At 41.5% G+C, this 19,861-nt stretch overlaps 1 protein-coding gene across 2 annotated transcripts in view; it reads right to left on the bottom strand.

Moving 5' to 3' along the window:
* Nucleotides 1–19,861, bottom strand: part of DOCK2 (dedicator of cytokinesis 2) — a 413,468-nt gene that overhangs the window by 332,278 nt on the left and 61,329 nt on the right. For both annotated transcript variants that reach the window (XM_042947072.1, XM_042947066.1), the window contains exons 11-22: nucleotides 18,498–18,573; nucleotides 17,448–17,524; nucleotides 16,730–16,855; nucleotides 15,389–15,513; nucleotides 10,191–10,289; nucleotides 8,328–8,400; nucleotides 8,113–8,216; nucleotides 6,145–6,328; nucleotides 5,925–6,022; nucleotides 4,238–4,327; nucleotides 3,139–3,239; nucleotides 2,164–2,298 (exon numbers count right to left, since the gene is read on the bottom strand). In XM_042947072.1, coding sequence (XP_042803006.1) covers nucleotides 2,164–2,298; nucleotides 3,139–3,239; nucleotides 4,238–4,327; nucleotides 5,925–6,022; nucleotides 6,145–6,328; nucleotides 8,113–8,216; nucleotides 8,328–8,400; nucleotides 10,191–10,289; nucleotides 15,389–15,513; nucleotides 16,730–16,855; nucleotides 17,448–17,524; nucleotides 18,498–18,573 — 1,288 coding nt within the window. The remainder of the gene's footprint in view (nucleotides 1–2,163; nucleotides 2,299–3,138; nucleotides 3,240–4,237; nucleotides 4,328–5,924; nucleotides 6,023–6,144; nucleotides 6,329–8,112; nucleotides 8,217–8,327; nucleotides 8,401–10,190; nucleotides 10,290–15,388; nucleotides 15,514–16,729; nucleotides 16,856–17,447; nucleotides 17,525–18,497; nucleotides 18,574–19,861) is intronic.

The following is a 19,861-nucleotide window of genomic DNA, read 5'->3' on the forward strand; positions in this document are numbered from 1 at the left end:
ACCTCACACCTGTCAGAATAGCTAAAATTAACAACTCAGGAAATAACAGATGTTGGTGAGGATGTAGAGAAAAGGGAACCCTTTTGAACTATTGGTGGGAATGTAAACTGGTACAGCCACTCTGGAAAACAGTATGGAGGTTCCTCAAAAAACTAAAAATAGAGCTACCCTATGAACCAGCAATTGTACTACTAGGTATTTATCCAAAGGATACAAAAATGCTGATTCAAAGGGGCACATGTAACCCAATGTTTATAGCAGCACTATCAATAAGAGCCAAATTATGGAACAAGCCCAAATGTCCATGGACTGATGAACAGATAAAGAAGATATGGAAAACTACTCAGCCATCAAAAAGAATGAAATCTTGCCATTTGCAACAACGTAGATGGAACTAGAATGTATTATGCTAAACAAAATAAGTCAGTCAAAGAAAGACAAATATCATATGATTTCACTCATATGTGTAATTTAAGAAACACAATAGATGAACATAGGGGAAGGGAAGGAAAAATAAGAAAAACAGAGGGAGGAAAACTATAAGAGACTCTTAAATACAGAGAACCAATTGACGATTGCTGGAGGGGAGTTGGGTGATGGGCATCAAGGAGGGCACTTGTTGGGATGAGCAATGGGTATTACATGTCAGTGATGAATCACTAAATTCTACTCCTGAAACTGTTACTACACTATATGTTAACTAACTTGGATTTAAATTATTAATAAATAAATAAATAAATAAATAAATAAATAAAATGTAAAATTTGCATCAATTCTAAAAGGGAAAAATAGACTTGAAAAAGAATCTTAAAAAAAGAAGAATGCACATGACATATGTTTTGTGACATGGTACAAGACAGTCATCTCTTTCTATTCTCACCTGAAATCTCAAAGAATGTTTCAGGACAATCCGAAATGATTAACATTTCAGATGCCTTGTTGAGTATGAAACTTTTGTAGCCCATCAATTGTCATGATCAAAATGATGACAACAGACTTCTACTGTCTTTTCGGAAGCCATCTCTCCAATTAAACAAGTCTATACAATAAGTGGGTGACCCAACCCATGGCTCCAGAGGTACACATGAGACCACAAACACATAATCTGCATATTCATTTCCTTGGTCATACTGTTTCCTTAGCACATGATCAAAGATAGTTCTTGGCACAGGATTTTACTGGAACAACAAAGAACTTACAGTTGTTTAAATTAGAATACGAACCTGAGGCTTCCAGTGGCTTTAACATTTAAAAACTTGCCTCAGAAGGTAACCAACAAAAGGAAAGCAGAGGCAAGATCTAGAGAGACAGGGACTATCCTGATGGCATTCAGTATCTTGATCCAGCCATACCTGAGGCCAACTGCCCTCTGGATTTTTAAAAAATGTGAAATAAAATAAAGTCCTACTCTTCCTAAATCAGTTTAAGTTGAATGTTCTTCATCTGCACTGATGAGAATCCAGACAATACATTCCACATATGTTTTTTCTTACCTCCCATCACACACAACCAACCTGATCGTACACACAACCACAACCAATCCCCTGCCTAGCTTTACCTTCCTTATAGCCAGGATGAACATAAACCATTCTTTTGCAGGTTGCATTTGAATGCCTCCATCTCTGAAGGCCTTCAAAAGAGCAGGTAACCTCTGTAACACTGTTCATCAAACATCAAATCTCTTAGGTGTTCTAACACGTCAGCTCAATTGTTGGCTACTAGGATCTCAAGGACAGATAGATCAACTGCAAATACCAGCTCATCTGTCATGCACAACTTGCTAGAGCCAAATAACTGTCAAACTCCCCAAGTTCTGCTCTCTCCACTCCCGGTACCTCTATCATTGAGGATTCCTGGAAAGTTTTCACCATATCTCAAATCAAATGAAGAATTATAGATGAAATACAGAAGAGCCTCAAATCACAAATCAAGTCCATTGGATGAAACATAACTCTATAACATGTGAAGATTTATATTTTTCCCCGAATGAGCTTAGAGGGAACAATTATAACCTATTCATAACTCTCTGTGTTGGATTTTTAAGTTGTTTTTGATCAATGGCTGGTTGTAATTTTATAAAAGAATCTCTCCGATGACACAAACACGTTGTATCCCAGAGGAACTGCAGAACTAATCAATCACTCTTACATAACAAGCACTCACTGTGAAAATAATGTCCTCGACCGAACAATGAACTTGAACACATATTCCAAAGCTTTCAGAGTTCGTAGGATCGGCTCACATTGCTCCCCTCTGCTGGAGGTATCCAAGTAAGTCTTCAGCACCGTCATCAATTTCCTGAATAAGGGATTATATTTTGAAAATACATCTCTTTCTAACTCACAGCATGGTGATTAGTTTGCTCAGTAAATTATAAAGCATTCAATCAAAGGTTAAAGGTGGTGGTACAGCTAAGCTTACTCACTCATTTACAGCCATAAAAATAACTCTGCTTAAAATATATGTATTTAATACAGGGAGTAAATTAGTATTTCCTGCCCATAAAAAGCCAGCAAAGGAAAAACTAGTGAGGCAAAAAATCTTTTGACTGGGAAAGCTAGTCATAATCAGGATATGAGTGGAAATAATGGTGGTGATAATGTTCTTTTCAGCATTTGCTTCCTATAAAATAAACTTCTGGTATTATCATGGAATTCCCTTACTGAGAAACTTTCCATGTTTCTTCATTACCAGTGAAGCAGACTTCAAACTATTTGGCCTAAACTTCAAGGCCCTTTGGAAAACTGGTCTCTCCCAACCTCTCCAGCATCACCTCCTATCTGTAACCATCAGTTCCCTGTGTCCAAGCTATAATGGGCTACTTGGAATGTACACTTTCCCTTCTCTAGCCTCTGAATCCCAGTGTCTACTTCAAGTCCTGCTCAATAAATGCTGGCTGACCGACTGAATGAATGAATGCTTTCATGTACTGCTACCACAATAAAATATTCTTTCTAACCTATGGGTTTGCACATTTTTATTTAATTCAAATAATCCATCATGGACTGGGTCTTATCAGAAAGGGAGAACTCACACAGCCTGGTACAAAAGGAAAATACTCAAGATCCTTGTGCCCTGGGCATCCTGGCAGGGCAAGCAGGAGATGGACAAGAAACTCCCATATGTACAGTAACTTACTTGTAAGCCAAGGTGGCACTGAAATGCTGTTGAATGTAAGCCTCCAGAACAGTGTTGAAGTGCTGGAATTTCCGGTCAGCAATGAGTCCTATTATGTAGATCTGAAGAAGATTCAAGGAATCAGGGTTTGGGGGTCAGACCCAAGGCAGGAAGCCATAGTCACATGGCATAATTAAATCTCCAGCAAAATTATTTTGCCCAGGAATTAACTCACTAATATATTGTTAGTCCTTTTCATTATGGTAGTATCTCTCCTAAAAGGCATTTCATGAAGTGTGTTACAGGGTGTTATAGGATAAAAGGGCTTCATGGTCAGGTAAGTTTCACAGATTTTAGGATATCATTGTTAGACTGTCGTCTTTACTTCAGGGTTTTTTGGAGTCTTTAACATATCTACATGCATTGTGAATCTCTGAGAGGGTCATACAATGTCTAGCACTTCTTACAGGTTACCTTTCCAGAAGCCCTCTGGGAAGCACTGGATTAAGTCACAGTTGTTTCCAAGTAACCTCTTTAAAATGTAAATGTCACTGACACAAGCAGTTAATGCACTAAGACTTCATTGGTCACTGATACCCTAATGTGGACATGACACTAAGAAAACATGAGTTGGGACACAGAGGAGGAACAGATCATTTGGGAAGATGTTAGAGGAAGGACTGGGATTGTGTGCTACCATAAAATGTTCTGAGTGGGCAGGAGGATGTAATGATGCTGGGAATTTGGAAACTATGAGAAAGAAGAAGGTAGGAAACATTTTGGGTGCTTCATAACCTGGCCAAAACAAGCTCCCGGCATCCATGGAAAGCTGAAGCCATTATTCATGGCATCTAGCTTCATGTACTTGCAGCCAGTACTAATATGACATCAACATTTAAAATTCCCCTTTAACTCATCCTACCATGCTTTCAAATGAACTAGAAACAAACACAAACTCCCCAAATCCTCAGCTGCTCATTCATTGCTCTAATTGCCAAAAGTTACAGTGCCTCCAAAAAGATTCATGGAAGGGCCACAGGGGACACAAGTTCTCAGTATTCTCACAGTGAGACACACACTAATGTCTAATGTCACTAAACACCAGTCCCTTCTTTCTTACCAATGCATCGAAGACGAGGATGTCGTACTCATTACTTTGAGAATGCTCCATCATGATATTGAAGAGGGCATCCAGAGTATCCTGGAGAAACTGGACAAAGTAATGAAGGTCACATTAGAAGAGTGAAGAAATTCCACTCCTCAGTGTATCCCTAAGGGAATGAGAGTACACATCCAAGACGTGCTGCCTTCAAAAGGTCCAGGGAGCTTTCTTCACAAGAGCCAGAACTTGGAGCAACCCAACTGCCAATCAACAGCATGAATGAATATATGACAGTGTTTTAATAACACAGAATACTCCGTAGTAATAAAAAAGAGCAAACTACTTCTACATTCAACAACAAGGATAACCCTCATGAGAACTGTGTAGAGTATGATAAGTCAGACACAACAATGTACAATATTCATTACTCTATTTTTATGAAATTCAAGAACAGGCAAAAAAAATCTATGATGGCAGTCAGTATAAGGGAGGTTGAGAAGGAGTAAGAGAGAGTCTACTTCAATGCCAAAAATGTTCTGTATCTTGATCTAGACGGTGTGTATATCAGTATGTACGTGTGTAAAAATACAGTGAACTGTACTCTTAGGGTGTGTATATACTTTAATAACATTTTTTTAGAAAAATAAAAATATAATGCAAAGGTAGAGACAATGTAATTCCCTCCTCGATGCTTCTCCAAGCTGTCCAAACATGATAGACCTTATGAAAGGATGTCTGGAGAATTTTCCTTCTACTGCTGAATCAGGCAGGTGGATCAATGGTGCACATTTAAAGCACTGATCTGAAAATTCTACCTTTGCTTCTCCATGTATGGAAAATTAACTAAAATCTGATACTCTTCCTTCCTAGGAAATGGGTCAATATTTCCTATAGTCCCTGAAAACACAGAGCTACCAAATACAGATGTTTAATCTCAGAGTTTCTAGCTGACCAAATTCCTGAGGAAACAAGATCACCAAGACCTGTGGGAAATATTTGTCCCAATTTATAGAATTGAAGAGAAGGTTGCTTCATTAGATCTGTACCTCAGACACTATATTCTCCAATACCATGTGGACACAACAATACATCTGACATGTGTATTATTTCCTGCTTGTTTCACTTAAAATGTGAGCCCTGATGTCTTTCTCTTTCATGTATGATGCATAATACTCTGTAAGCAACAGGAACTAAGAATACTTTTTATTTCTAACACTAACAGTAGGTAGTACTAAAAGATCACACTTTTTAGCAATTTATACCAACAAAAATAATGAATAGTTACTATTTATTGAACTCTGTATGATTTACGTGTTTAGTAGAACATTGTGTAAGAGACGACACTAAGTAATTTTTAAATATTATTGCCTTGAATGCTCACAACAACCCTGCAAAATATGTCACATCTGTATTATCACATAAAGTTGGCGAGTGGTTGAGCTGAGATCTACACCCAGGCTGATCTCCTTCCAGAAACTAAACACAACCATAGTTTTTTACCACTCAACATGTTTTCAGCATCATTGAACCAAATCAGCCTCTGGATTTCCCAGTAAAGGTTTCTCATGGCAATCTGAGACATTATGTCCCACTGTTAGAGAAAAAGTCCCATCTTTCTCAACACTTCATTTGCCCCCAGAAGCCACCCATGATTTAAATCTCTGTCACTGGTGGATGAATACAAACACAACGAAGCCCCACTGACCTTTACCACTTCCTCTCCATCGACAATCTTCAATTTTTCTAAGTTTTCCTGTAGCAGCTGAGGCTTCATACGCCACTTAAGCAAACCCAGCAAGCCCACTGAAATAGAGTCCAGATAAGCTGAATTACTATTACTAGACTAAACTGTTCATTCAGAACCTTCCTGGACTTACATACATACACACGCACTACATATACACAACTCTTGATGGTTTCATTACCATTCTGGGTGAGCTTTGTGGAACACACCAGGGTGGAAATGGAGAATACATCCCGGGAGCTGACAGAGAGCCCCCCAACACTGCTGGAGCTTCGACTCAAGGTGGCCCCCTTGTTTTCCACATGGTGTCGATAAGAAGGAAGTGTCAGGTAAGCACTGGCATCCTCCATCTTCTTACTCTCCCCCTGGGAAAAACACCTTGGTTATTTCCCCAAGCCGTGGGTACATGCCCAATGCCACACAGAGCTTGAAGTGGCCACCTTACATATTGTAAGGTGCAGAGGATCAGAATTTAAAAAATCATCAGAGAAGCAGTAAATGTCAGCTGGTATGGCAGCGCTATCTTTCCACAAACCAGGCAAGAACCCAAAGTTACATTAATGGAAAAAAGATTGACCAACCATTTGAAGGCTCTGTGGACTTCATTAACAGTACAAAGGGAATTTGAAGATTCCCCTGGCAGTTCATTGTGATTCCGCCTACATTCCTTGAGATCTTAACACATGCCCATGAGCAAGACAAGGAATCAGGTTAAAGGAGAAATTAACAGCAAAGGCACCAGAATCTGAAAGTCCTGGGATCTAGACCCTATTCTACCACTCACAAGTCTGTGTCATCTTGAACACATTGTTTGGATGTGTCTCATTTTTCTCGTGATTAAACCGACGATTAATCATATTACCTACTTCCTAGAAATTTTGAGCAGACTAAATGGGAATAATTCATATAGAGCTCTTAACAGAGTTGATAGACACCTAAGTCCCTTGGAATGTGGAAATGAATGATTAGAGGTAGGCATTATAGGAGTTAATGTTTATGGATCCCTTACTCTGTACTGGATACTGCACTAAGTACTAAGTATGCACTAAGTATGCTTTAGTTCATTCCATTTAAACCTCACAATTGCTACTGGCACTGTCGTATGCATTGCTATCACTCTCAGTTTACAGATAAGAAAAGGGAGACTTAAGGAAGATAAGTAAATAGAAAACTGACTGCAACTGGGCCCCCGCCTCCAGTGAGTTCACAATATGTTGGGGAAGAATGGCTTTCAAGCGAAGAACTACCTTGATGTGTCATAAATGAGAAGACAGCAGCTGTGCAGAAGAAGGGAGGTGTGGGTTTCCAGAAAAGCCAGAGAGACTCAGAGAAGAGTACCTTATAATTAAGCCTTGATGAGGCTATGCTTGCCATGGAGACCATAGGCAAAAGGATGTTTTCAGCCCCCAAGGTTGAAAAAGCCAAGGACAAGAGTTGGATCCCTGTGCCTGTCCTGTTTCACAACCACATGCTTTGTCTCCAGTCAGGTGCTAGCATAGGCATCCTGCTGCCATAAGAGGGGTTGCAGGAAAGCATGTGAGTGAGATCAAGGCAAACCTCCCCACTTCTTGAAAATAGTCCAAGTCTCATGATGTAAAATAATGACGGCCGATATCTATACACCCTTTTATACACAGCCCTTCCACATGGGTCATCTCACTGGTTAGTCATAAATATTACCATCACACTTAAGAAAAAAGAAAACTGACACTCAGGGAGACATGTGAGATGATTCCAGATTTAGTCAGGGGCAGGATCAGGATCCCAGCATCTGATATGTTGCCATTAGCAATAGTGAGGCATCTCTCAAGTGTTTCTTGCTGGTCTTTTATATGTCCCACAGGGCTCTTTACAGTCAATAGCCTATTCTGTATGTAACAATAACCTTTTCCACATATTCAATGTTCCATGTACCCATCACAGTTGTGTTTACAGGAGCGGTCTCATATGATACTCACAATTATTCACTGAGGGCTCATAGAGAGGGAAACAGAGGCAGAGAAGTTAAGATTTTGCACAAGGCCACATGGCTGGTAAACCCTGGTGTGTGTGATTCTGTGGTCCCTGCTGTTAACCACTAAGCAATCCTGCCATCTTCCCTTGGATTCCTGGACCCTACTCACTGCAGAGTTAATCCAACTCATGGTACCTTTAGGACGACCAAGTCATGGCACCCATCTTGCAGAGTGGTCCCATCTTCCTTCATCAACTTCACATAGGACATGGCAAAGTTCTTTTCTCCTTTATCTTTAGCTGGAAATAGCATTGTGAGGTCAGGAAAGAAAACGACACATGGGTCACCCAGTTATCTCATTTTTCTCTCCTTAGAGGAGCTTCAGAGATGCCACTTGGTCAGGTACTCACATTCCAGGGATGACCGATGTCGAAACATGAATCTCAGATGGATTCTCTGCATGTCTTCAATAGGGACAGCCACCTTGGTAGGCAGAAACCAGAATTCAGGAGACAATGAGTTAAACAGCTTTTCCCACTCCAGCACCCCCACCCCCCGCACAAGGCAGCCTGACCATTTAACTGAGAGAGCTGCATGCTGATTTATTATCCATCCATCAAGCCTGATGAACTGTAAATAAATTACATAAGAACTAGCTATGAAGAGAAAATAAAGTACCAAATGTAATCCATTTGGCAAATTGCATTCCTAGCCAATGAAAAGAGGTTCGTAAATTATAGTGGGTTAAAATGAATCTCCCCAAATTGATATAAAAGTCACATAACTTTAGCACAGGATTCGATGCACTGCACACTGCACAATGCACATTTTCCTTACACACTCCAGGAGTTCTGGCAATTGCAGCAGGGCTTAGCAAATTAACAATGGTCATTACAGGGTATGCCTGAGGACTCTTGTTTATGAAAATTCATAAAAATGCTTAAATCCAATAATATTTTGGAAAACCCTAGGGCTCATTCCCATCCTTGGCTGGACAGATACCCAGATGTTTTTACCTTTGAAGCCACTGAGCCAAATCACCCACTCCTTGGTCACCCATTTCACTGCCCAGAGGGTGGTCTATTGAACACTTGATTGATACGTATCAGGCCTGGCCATGGACTGGCCACCTCCCAACACCTCACAGTTCTCTCCATAACTTGCAATTCAAGCCAAAGCAAAGTTTAGCTACCTGTGAGGAAGCCACTTTGATTTTTTAAAGGGACAAGTTTACACTGTAGAGATGACTATTAAAGGCCAAACCGATGTATACTTTGGGACACTTTCTGCTCCAGAAAATGAAATTTGAGCCTGAAGAGATCCATCATTTGTAATTTCAGACAGAAGAAAGGGATTTTTCTGAGAACCTCATGAACGACTGCAATCCAATTCATTCTTTTGCTGTGAATTTAATGGCTACTCCAAGCTATGGTCATGTGATGTGTTGGCCATGTTAGTGTAAGGCAGAGGCCCTGCAACTCAAAAAGCTTATGGTTCACATGGGGAGATGCATATTTTAACAACCATCTGACAAGGGCTAGCAAAGGGAAATAACTAGTGTACAAGAGAACACAGAAAAGAGAAAAACAACTTGGCCCATCCAATAGCTTTCTGACCCTGAAGTTGGGTAGGTCATTTTGAAGAGAGTGAATTTGGGGAGACCCACTGAGGAAAACAGGAATATAAGTGACAGGGCAAGAACCACTGAGCTCTGGGTAGCTATCTCAGAAAAGGAAGTTAAACGAACATCTTCAGTTTGGGTTCAGAGAACAGGGCGAATAAAGACTGCTACTAATTACAAGGCAGAGATATTCAAGCTTCCCTGTTCACTGAATTAATTCCAAACTCTTCTTCCAATGAATGATATTCCCTTCCACTTAGTTTGACAATCTGGTAGTGTGAGTATTTGTGATTAATGTCACTTTTGTCTGAGACATATTCCCAAGAGAGTATCTTTCAGGCATCAAGTGGTCTTTTATAGCCTCACATTTGCTTGCAAGCTCTGTCACTCCTCACTGCTGAGTAGAGTGACATAACTTGGTAGGCTAGACACTGTCCACAAGAAGAACATATGACAATTCTCTAGTGGCTGGTCCTGGGTCAGTGAAGGGTGATCAAGAGAAGCAGGTTGCTCATGCTTTGGGCCACCATTTTTACTCCCTGACACACCACTGGACACACACTAGGGTATTGCTTCAGGTCTTAGGGAGGTGTCTCAGAGCCCCTAAATACATGTTTGCTGCTATCATTATTATTATTATTATCATTATTACCTTGACTGTTTCCATCCACCGTGGCTGTTTGACTTGATAGTACACAACGGACCGATATTCATTCATGGGCTTGTCCCCAGCTCCTACACAAATTGCATTCTGATCCAAGAGGGAAAAAAAGAGAAAACAAAACAAAACAAAACACTATAGAACTTCCATTTTCTGTGCTTGGGCAATTTTGGTTCCAAGGCCAACAATGGCCTTAGGGCCTTGGAAAACCCTCCCTTCACCAACCCTTCTGCCAGGTACCCTTCTAAATTACAGATTTATACATGAACATCCCTGGCCCCGGGAGTGACAGCTGCTTAACTACAGAAATTCTATTACTTGCATTCTGGAAACCATTGGAGCACACCAGGCGCTGACATGACTGACTTATTGTAAATGGTAACCAGCCTTGGAGTTACTGCATGCTGCCAGTCTTATTAATCCTATTTGTTTCTTAAATCTGAATGTGCACAAAGTTTACAAACAGGCTCAGATCAGTCAAGCAGCAGCTCATTCTGATGTATTTCTGATGCTAACACAGAAGCTGGGCGATGGGAGGGAGCATGGGTTGCAGACAGATACAGGGGCAGAGGGAGCCCCACAGTCACGGAGCATCTTCTAGTATCAGGCGCATGCCAAGCACTGGGAAATGGGCATTAGTCAGATATTCAACCTGACATGAGAGTTCACAGTTTTGCAGAGAGATCTTTAGATAAGCAGACAAATCACTAAATGCAATGTAATGGCAGACATATGTATTTATTACAGTGGAGCACAGAGAAGAGACACTTAAGTGTAGCCTGAGGATTCAGGGAAGATTTCTTGGAGGTGATGACAGTTGAGAATCTTGAAGAAAGATTCCAAGTTGGCTCTGAGCAGAAATGTGGGAAAGACATTCCAAACAGAGAATGAGCACAGAGCAAGTATACCTTATAGGATATTTAGTGTTTGCCATAAAAATCACATTCAGAGTAATAAGGAATATCTGCTAATAGAGTGTGCTAGCACCTTAATTCTATCTCTTTGGATTAATTCTAGCTGTCTGGCCCCAAAACAAGATTTTAGCTAGAGTCACCCAGAAAGGGTCTAAATGTTTTATACCAGACCAACAGAATTTTATTTACTTCTAGTCTCCAGAGATGTAGGGACAAAAGGATTGATTTTAGAGCCCCAGGCTCCCTAATTGCAAAACTGTGTGTCTCTGGGCATTTTTAGGATGACAGACTCCTTGCCTCTTACAGATTCCATCCAATTCACCAATGGATCTACCACCACCACCAGGCTAAATGATCCAAACTGGCCACATGCAAGCACTTTGGGACCCCCAACAAGAGAAGCTAACTTGTGGGAAGTAGAGTCCTGCCTCTCTCCCTGGAATTCTCCCTCTTTACTTCCAAGCTGTACGGCAACAATGATTGAGGGTACTTGCAACCCAACTGAATCCATTTCAAAATAAGGATATAGCATCCTTTCAGAACTTACCTCTAAGAACAAACAAACAAACAACAAAAAAACCCAAGAATAACCAGTGAACTAAAAATGAAGAAAGACAACTCTCTTGGTTTTCAATGGAATGAAGGGAATGAGGGCTTACAGAAATTTTTGAGGCACTGACCTATAAACATACTTTCAAAGTTTTTCTAACCATTTAGAGAGTGCTTTCTGTCCAGCATTATGCTGAACCCTTCATACGTACTACCTCACTTAATCCAATCCTCATAACCACCTCAGATGATCACTGCTATTATCCGCGTTTCAACACTGAGTAAACTGAGGCCCTGAGAGGTTAAGTCACTTGCCCAGAAAGGTAGCAGAGCTAGCACACATCTCAACCCACTAACTCTCTGTCCAGTGTTCCTTCCATAACAACCTTCCAGCCTCCCATGATTTATATCTAGTGACATTTATGGGCTTAGAGTTTCTGTAGCTGCAGTGAATCCCATGTAGCTTATAAAATCTGAAAATACATATATATCTCTGGTGAAAGTAAAATTGTTGTATGGTGAGCAACTGAATTCCACAAAACTATCTTGATGGTAAAAACTTTTGATGGCCTAAGGCTGTAGAAAGAAGTTTCAGTACTACTCTGAGAAAGGCCTAAGACCCTCACTCTCAATACTTCCGAGATAAAACTGAATGTTTCCACGTGTATCAAGAATCATGACCAGGGACTGAGCCTGGTTTTAGAGAAAATATAGATTTGTAAATGTCTCAAGTAAGCCTGTTCAATAATTTTCCCCATTGCCCACCCCCATGGTACCCAGTTAGCAGTAAGAACTCCTCGTAGATTTCAGGTTACTTGAAGGCAATCTGCATAGGAATCAGGAAGCCTGGGAGCTTTAATGCTGAGTTAGTCTTGGCAGACACACTTCAGCCTGAAAAATCAGGCTCCTCACACAGGCTCTGTCTACCTGATAGTAATCACCTGAGGAACAAATGACACCATGGATGCAAACGCACTTTGAGAACAAGAGTGCTCTACACCAACAAGGCCACATGCCAGGAAGATGCCAGTTAGCAGCCACAAGGCAAGAATCAAACCAGAAGACTACTATACCTTTCTAGTAACTAATTTTAATGAACACTTACTATGTAGATCACCTTATTCGATATTCACAAAAGCAAGGTGCAACTGCTGCAGTCTCTGATTCAGACAGAAAATTGTAGGCATAGAGAGATGATGTAATTTGTTCAAGGTCATCCTGCTAATCCAGGCTACACTGGGAATTGAGCCTGGTTGGCTGGCCCCAGAGGTCATGGCTCAACTGCTATACTATTCTGTCCTCTATGCCTGCCTCTACCCCCGTTGGCTAGCTGAGCTCAGAAGAGGACAGGTTTCTCAGCCTGGCATCTAAGCCTTTTTGCTTCTCCTTAAACTTGCTTCAGGCATCCATCCTCATTGTAGTGACCATCTGACTGCCTCAGTTCCTGGTCAGGGCATCAACTTGCAGTTGCTCGCCCTTCTCTGAATGTTACCCCCTTTCCTGTTTCTGCGTATTTACTGCATACCAGGTGCCTTACCCTTACCATTTTGTTTAACTTGCAACCCTGTGAGGAGGAAATTATGACTCCTCTTTTATAGACAAATAAACCTTATCCAAGATTATACAGCTACTAGGAAGGGAGGTTGGGATTTTAACTTGATCTATTTGATCCCAGAGTCCACTGCATTAGCTTTTCTGCTATGGCCCCTCCTGTAAAAGGTTGCTGAGACCCCAAAGTGGTCTAAGGACACGTGTAACTTACTCTGTCCTCTGGCCCTGCTCTGCCAAGGGCAGTGTGCACTTGCAGCGGGAAAAGAAATAGATACCTCTGAAGGCAACTGTTTCCACAGGAACCCACCAGTATCAAAAGTATTTGAGTGTGCTGCCTGACACTTAATTAGGCAGTAATATTTATTTCTGCAAATAAAGAAAGAACAGCCTCCCACAGGCTTCCTTAGCAATTTTCAATAGTCAGTCAACTGAACTCCCCCATAACTTCCCTAATAGAGGAAACTGCAAATTATCACCGTGCCCCATAGTTACCTCTCCATTTCAGCCCCCAGAATACCTGCTTATATATTCATCTTTGATGAGCGTGTTTGCGCAGCCTGGTCGGGTGTGACTGGAAAGGGTGGCAGAGGTAGAAGAATGGTTCAGGAGCAAGATTCAATGCCTGCATTCCTGCTAAATGTTCCTTCTAATTTGTCCTTTGACAACACTGAAGGTGAGAATATCAGTGTTTTTAAAAATGAAGCTGAGGTTTAAAAGTTCTTCAACAGGTAGTCGGATAAAAATAACTTCAAAGCAATGGTCTATACATTCGTGAAATGCAATTTCCCTTTCAGATAAAAGCCCTCCGCTCTTCTTTTGTGATCTTTTGAGCAAAATGTCTCTCACTTATTTTACTTTTCAGAACCAACAAGAAGAGGATGATTTAAACACTTGAATTTTTGCTCAACTAGATATTAATTAATGGGGCCAGTCTTTACCAACAAAAAAGACAATTGGGGCTTTCTTTAAATTTAAAAAATAATTATTAATCTTCCCAGAATTTGAAAGAAGTGGTTATTAGCATCATTTTTTGATATAAGAAATAAACTGGAGGATTTTTTTTAATGGTTAGGCATTATAGTGAAGTATTTAAGAGGGCCTGAAACCGGAACCAAACCCCATCCCTACCATATACTAACTTTATGTATGTACTTAGAAAAGTACTTAGTACTTATGTACTTAGAAAAGCAGTTTCACTTGAAGGCTTAGTTGCCCCCACCCCCGTAAAAATGGGGATAATAATGGCAATGCATCATACTTATCCCAGTGCCTGGCACGTAGTAATTCCCCTGTGAATGCCATTTATGTTCTTAGGTAGAGGGTAGAAATATCTGCCTGAGCCCCAGGCCCCAAGGCTAGAGCAGATGACTTATCAATACTCAACGCCCCCACGGTACTGTGCTATCTAATCACCTACTGTGGCCTAAGAGGAATATTTGCCCACGCTGAAACTGCTGCTGAGAGCTGATTTTATTTTCAGCTCAGTACTCCAAAAGGAGAAATGGAGAAGCAGAGCCCTCCCACACACTGGACACAATTGCTGACAACCTTTGAGGAAATATAAGTAAATAAATGTAAACACACATGACAAATATTATATAGGACATATGCTGTATAAATATTTATAGCAATGTGCTTTGCATTCTTGAATACACTGTGTTGGCCCTCTGGAGACCAATTTACGAATAAGGCTTTCCACCAGAATTCTAGCTGAGCACTAGGGAGTTGGATTAAGTGTTGGGAATGTCTGTTTTGAGGCCATCCTGAGTCTCCACACTAGCCCAAGGCTCTGTATTGATCCTTTTTCTTGTCATGGATTTTGCCTGAATAAACCAGCTCAAGTTTCAATGTGAACAACATTTTAACAGCAAAAAAACGGACCTATAAGCTGAGGTCAAGCAAAAAAAAAAAAAAAAAAGGAAATAGAAAAAAGAAAAAGGGATTATGAAAGGAGAGAGACAGACATTGAAAAACTGCTTTGATGTAAAAGACAACACGATACAAGGTCTTACTATGGGCCAGTATGCTAACCAAGCTCTAAAGGTGTAGATCATGTTACTCAAGGCATCCCAAAGGCTCTTGGGAGTTAGCATATTGGGATGAGAAAAGCAAATCTTTGAAAACAGAAGCACCCATGGTGGCCGGGGCACCCGGGACAGCAGCAGGGGCCCTTACAGGTAGCGTTTTGCCATCCTCTGCACACACACACATGATCACTTCAACATTCCTCTGTGTGGTCTTGTTGTACTTGTCAAAGTCTCCTTGTAAGAGAGTGATGTAGATGTCGTTCCTGACATCTCCTGCAGGCAGAGGGAGAGAGAGACAAGAGTTGGTGTCTGTGCCGCAGGAGAGACACTGACTGGGAAGCACAGGGAGTGGGGGCCTGAGAGGAAGTGCCCTGCCTTGACATCTACTAATGAAATCAAGATCAGACATGCTTGAAAAAAGCATTGCTTCCTCATCAGGGAGGCTGGGAAGATAGGTAAAAAGGGGATGGACGAACGCCAGAACATCAGTTGTAAAAAGGTAGGCGGGATGGTCAAAATTGGCTGTTTTTCTCCCCATTAAAATCATTTAATTTCCATCCTCTAGTGACACCTTCTGGAAAGGCAAAGGAAAGCTCCAATGGAGCTGATCGTGGCCCATGAATAGCAACCACAGTCAGCCACACAATCTTTCACTGTGCAGAAGATAGAGTGCCTTTTCGAGTCCCCAAGGAACACGGAAGGAGGGTCAGGAGGTGTTCAGGAATGGGGGGCAATCAGAACAGAAAGCCCCACAGGGGAATGCACAAGGAGTTGATGTCACAGGTAAAGCAGGTCCAAATGAACCACAGGGCAGGCCCCTAGGGGACCACTATACACTGTGGGGAGGAGGAGGAGTAAGTGAGAGCAGCTATGCATGCAAGTCTAAGACGGGATTAAGATGAAAAGGGAAGTTTCAGAAGAATGTTATTATATCATCTCATTTATTTATTTTTTTTATTATATACACGTTCAGAAAATGTTAATAGCAGTTACTTCTAGAGACAAAGATTTGAGGGAGCTTTTAACGTTTCACTTTATACCCTTTCATGCTATTCTAACATTTTACAATGAGCATGGAGTCCTCTGGTAATAAAAAAAAAAAATAGTTTAAAAATTTAAGAGAATGACATATCCTCCCCAAAAGAACAGAATTATTCAATGTGTAGTAAAGTAGAAAGAATGTCCATGATAAATTATTAAGTGATAAAGCAAATCAGAGAACTCTATATAAAGTATGTAAAGTAATGGTATATAAAGCATATGAAGTGTGATCCCATTGTGAGGGGAAAAAGTACATGTGTGTATATTTATGTGTTTGTCTTTATTATGTGAATGTATGGAAGATTTTTGGATATACAAAAATCATTTCCAGTGGTTACCTTCAGGGAAAGAAACAGAAAAGATGTAGTAGAAAAGTAAGGAGTTGACTTTTTAAAGGGAAAATGGATGTGACAAGCTAGATCTCCCCCACCCCAGGAGAAGGCCAGACCTGGCATGATGATCTCTGGGAAGCCCAGCTTCCTGGCCACCACAGTAGTCCTATCCACCAGGTGTGGGTAGTCCTTGCGGATCTGAATGATGTCACCCACAAGCATCTTCATGGTCACCCAGAGGCCTGGAAGGGAACGCTCACCATGAAGAGGCAACTTCAAGGTATTCTCATCTCGCTGCCCCCACCCCCAACCCCCACCATTTCTTCCCTTGAGCTCCTTTTGGAGGACACCACTGGAAGCAGAGAGAAACAATCTCAGAAGCAGTGACCCAACCCAGGAGGAAGGAAGGTGGAAAGCAGATGGGCTCTGGAGCCAGACATCTGTGGGTTTGAATCCCACTGGTGCCTTCTAGCAATGTCAGCTTCTGTCAAACTAACCCACCTCTCTAAGCCTAGCCTCTGTAAAGTGAGGTAGATACCACGTATCTCACAGGAATGTGGGAAGAATTAAATCAATTAAGGAGATATATGAGAGTGCCTGACACATAAGAGATAGGATATATCAGTTCCCCTCTTCCTCTAGGCACTAGGACATGCCTCCCAGATTCAGGAGATGTGGTTTCCATCTCCATAGATCACATGCTTCCATTCTTCACAATGGTCTGTCTAGAAGGAAGGCTATGTTTCCCAGGGTTTAGGATTTTGAACTGTTTTCCAAAGAATCAAGAGCTCCCAAGACAGAGCCCAGTCCACTGGGCACATTGTGGCATTTTACCTTGCCCTCCACTGTCTCCCTTGGAGGCCGTGACTTTGCCCAGCAGGCTATGGAGGAAGTCATTCTCAGCTGTTACTCTGGGAAGGAAAAGAAAGCACAAAATGCTCATGCGGCACTGTCAATAAGGTCCCCACCTTGTGGTTCCATGTGTTCCAGAAAGTCACCCAGGCCCTCCATACACCTTAGGTGAAAAGTGAGACTGCCCATTACAGCTCAGACAGCATAGGTGCCATCAGGAAATGCCACAAAGCAACATGGCTCGGAGATTTGGGAACATCATTGCTATAAGTAGAGGCCATTTTTCTTTCCCTAAGAAGACTCTTGGAAAGGAAGGATTCCCAAGCCCTCAAAAGGAACATCTGTTCAGTAAGGTGGCAAAGGCTTTAATGAGAGTCACTGACCTCATTGCCAATAACAAAACACCATACTCCCTGGACATCCTTGGGGTAACAGAGTAAAGACAACATTCTCAAACTGGAGGTCCTGCTTTCTTACAGACACCTTTTCAGAGCAGGAAAAGGACATTTACCCTCCTCACTACCCTCCTCTCAAGTCATGGATATTTCCATCCGTGAGAACCAGGTGATGATTCCCTGTTCTGTGTTCTTGATATGTTATTGCTTCACAGAGTCATGGCTCTTGTATTACTTGTAATCAATGCATTAATCTTTTGTTGATTATTTAATTCCCCATCAATTCCCCAAAATATTCCCCAAAATATATTTTAATTCCCTAAAGTATAAGATCCAAGAAGACGGGCCACGTCTATCTTATTAACCACTTCATGCCCCATGCCTACTGCAGTGCCCAGCCCTCTGCCAGATGTCAATCAAACTCTGTCAAATACAGAACAGTTGATGAACGAATATGTGAAAAGCAGGTTGGTCTCAAGTGCCTTGGCACAGAGACACACTCGTTCTTTTACGGCCCTCCTCTTGGGAGGCCCAATGGGCCCATCGCCAACTCAGGGAATTACAGCCTACTTTCCAGCAGCCTTCAATGAGGAAGGGTGTGGTTTAAAAGAAGGGAAACAAATGGAAAATCTCTCACGGGTGAAAAGGAATGAAGTGTTGCTTTTCTTCATCACTCTCTGCTTTCCCCTTGATGATGTCTGTTATGTCCATAACTAAAAAAAAAAAAAAAAAAAAAGAAAGAAAGAAAGAAAAAAGAATTAATGACTTACACACTCCTGCTCCCAGGAAGGGATATCAATGGGATGAGACTATAGGATAAGAGAGGTTGGGTCAGAAAGTCTTAAAAAGCAAGCAAGCCAAAATCAGACAATACTCAGACAGCAAGGGTTCATAATGTGTAGCACCTGGCAAGCACTTCTGGGCAAAGCAGGTTGGGAGGTCAGTAGGCCACAGAAATATCCAAGAGACTGTGGTTTAGCCAAAGCCAAGAGAAAAGAATCAGAAGAGTGTCTATGAAATTAAACAAGCAGGATTGGATTTGACATAGATATATTGGGTGTCTACTGTGCCTACAAAACCCAAGCACAAGGACTCCCTATGGGACCTGAGAATCTAATGAAATCTACTTGCTCCCTTTTCATAAACATGCTCATATGCACAAATACTTAACTGCAGGATCTTTGAACCCTGCAATTCCAGAGGGATCTTGGACCCTCTGAAATTTCACCTCAAATTAGCCACTAAAGGCCCATAAAACCAAGGTGAAGAACTCCTGAATTAGAGAGGGGATTATAGAAATGGTGGTGAGGGCAGGGGAGGGGCATGGAGAACAGCTAGTCAAATATAGCCAAAACCCTAGTGACATGAAATACCTCAAACACTTCAAGCTCATTAAAACTGTCTGGATAATAATCAGCCAATGACTGCATTTAATTGAAGAGGGGAGTCAGGGAGTTGACAGAAGGAAGGGGAACTGTTATTTGAATCCATTGTCCACTCCTGTGATCAACAGACACCCCTCCTAGCTCATTCTCAGTGAGCATGGTTTGGGTGTAGCAATTTCCCTCTGGCTCCAGAGTTGTTCATATGACTTGTCCAGTCAGAGGACCACATCCCCATGCCCAGAGTAAGTGCTTCAGGAATGAGCATGTTGCCTACATTTATGTTCCTGGGGCTTCTACTAACCAACGGGAAAGAGGTGTTTTCTTTCCGCTAGATTACTAAACTGGTAAGATGCAAGCTTGGAACAGATGGCCCACATTTTGCCAACTAGCTGGACGGTCATCTTCAGAATAAGTCAGCAAGAGGACATAGGAGCTGAGAGATAATGAGATATAAATTCGAGTTCCTGGATCCAGCTATGCCTGAAGCAATCTATGCCTGAACCTTTCAGTTACATCAAATTGCTTTCACCTGAAGCCAAAAGAGCACGCAGACTACAGATGAGGACAAAGGCACGGATTGAGGTAAGGTTGAAGAACCCTCACTGCCTTAACAGGG

The sequence above is a fragment of the Panthera leo genome, chromosome A1 (genome assembly GCF_018350215.1).
Source record: "Panthera leo isolate Ple1 chromosome A1, P.leo_Ple1_pat1.1, whole genome shotgun sequence".
Lineage (NCBI taxonomy): Eukaryota > Metazoa > Chordata > Mammalia > Carnivora > Felidae > Panthera > Panthera leo.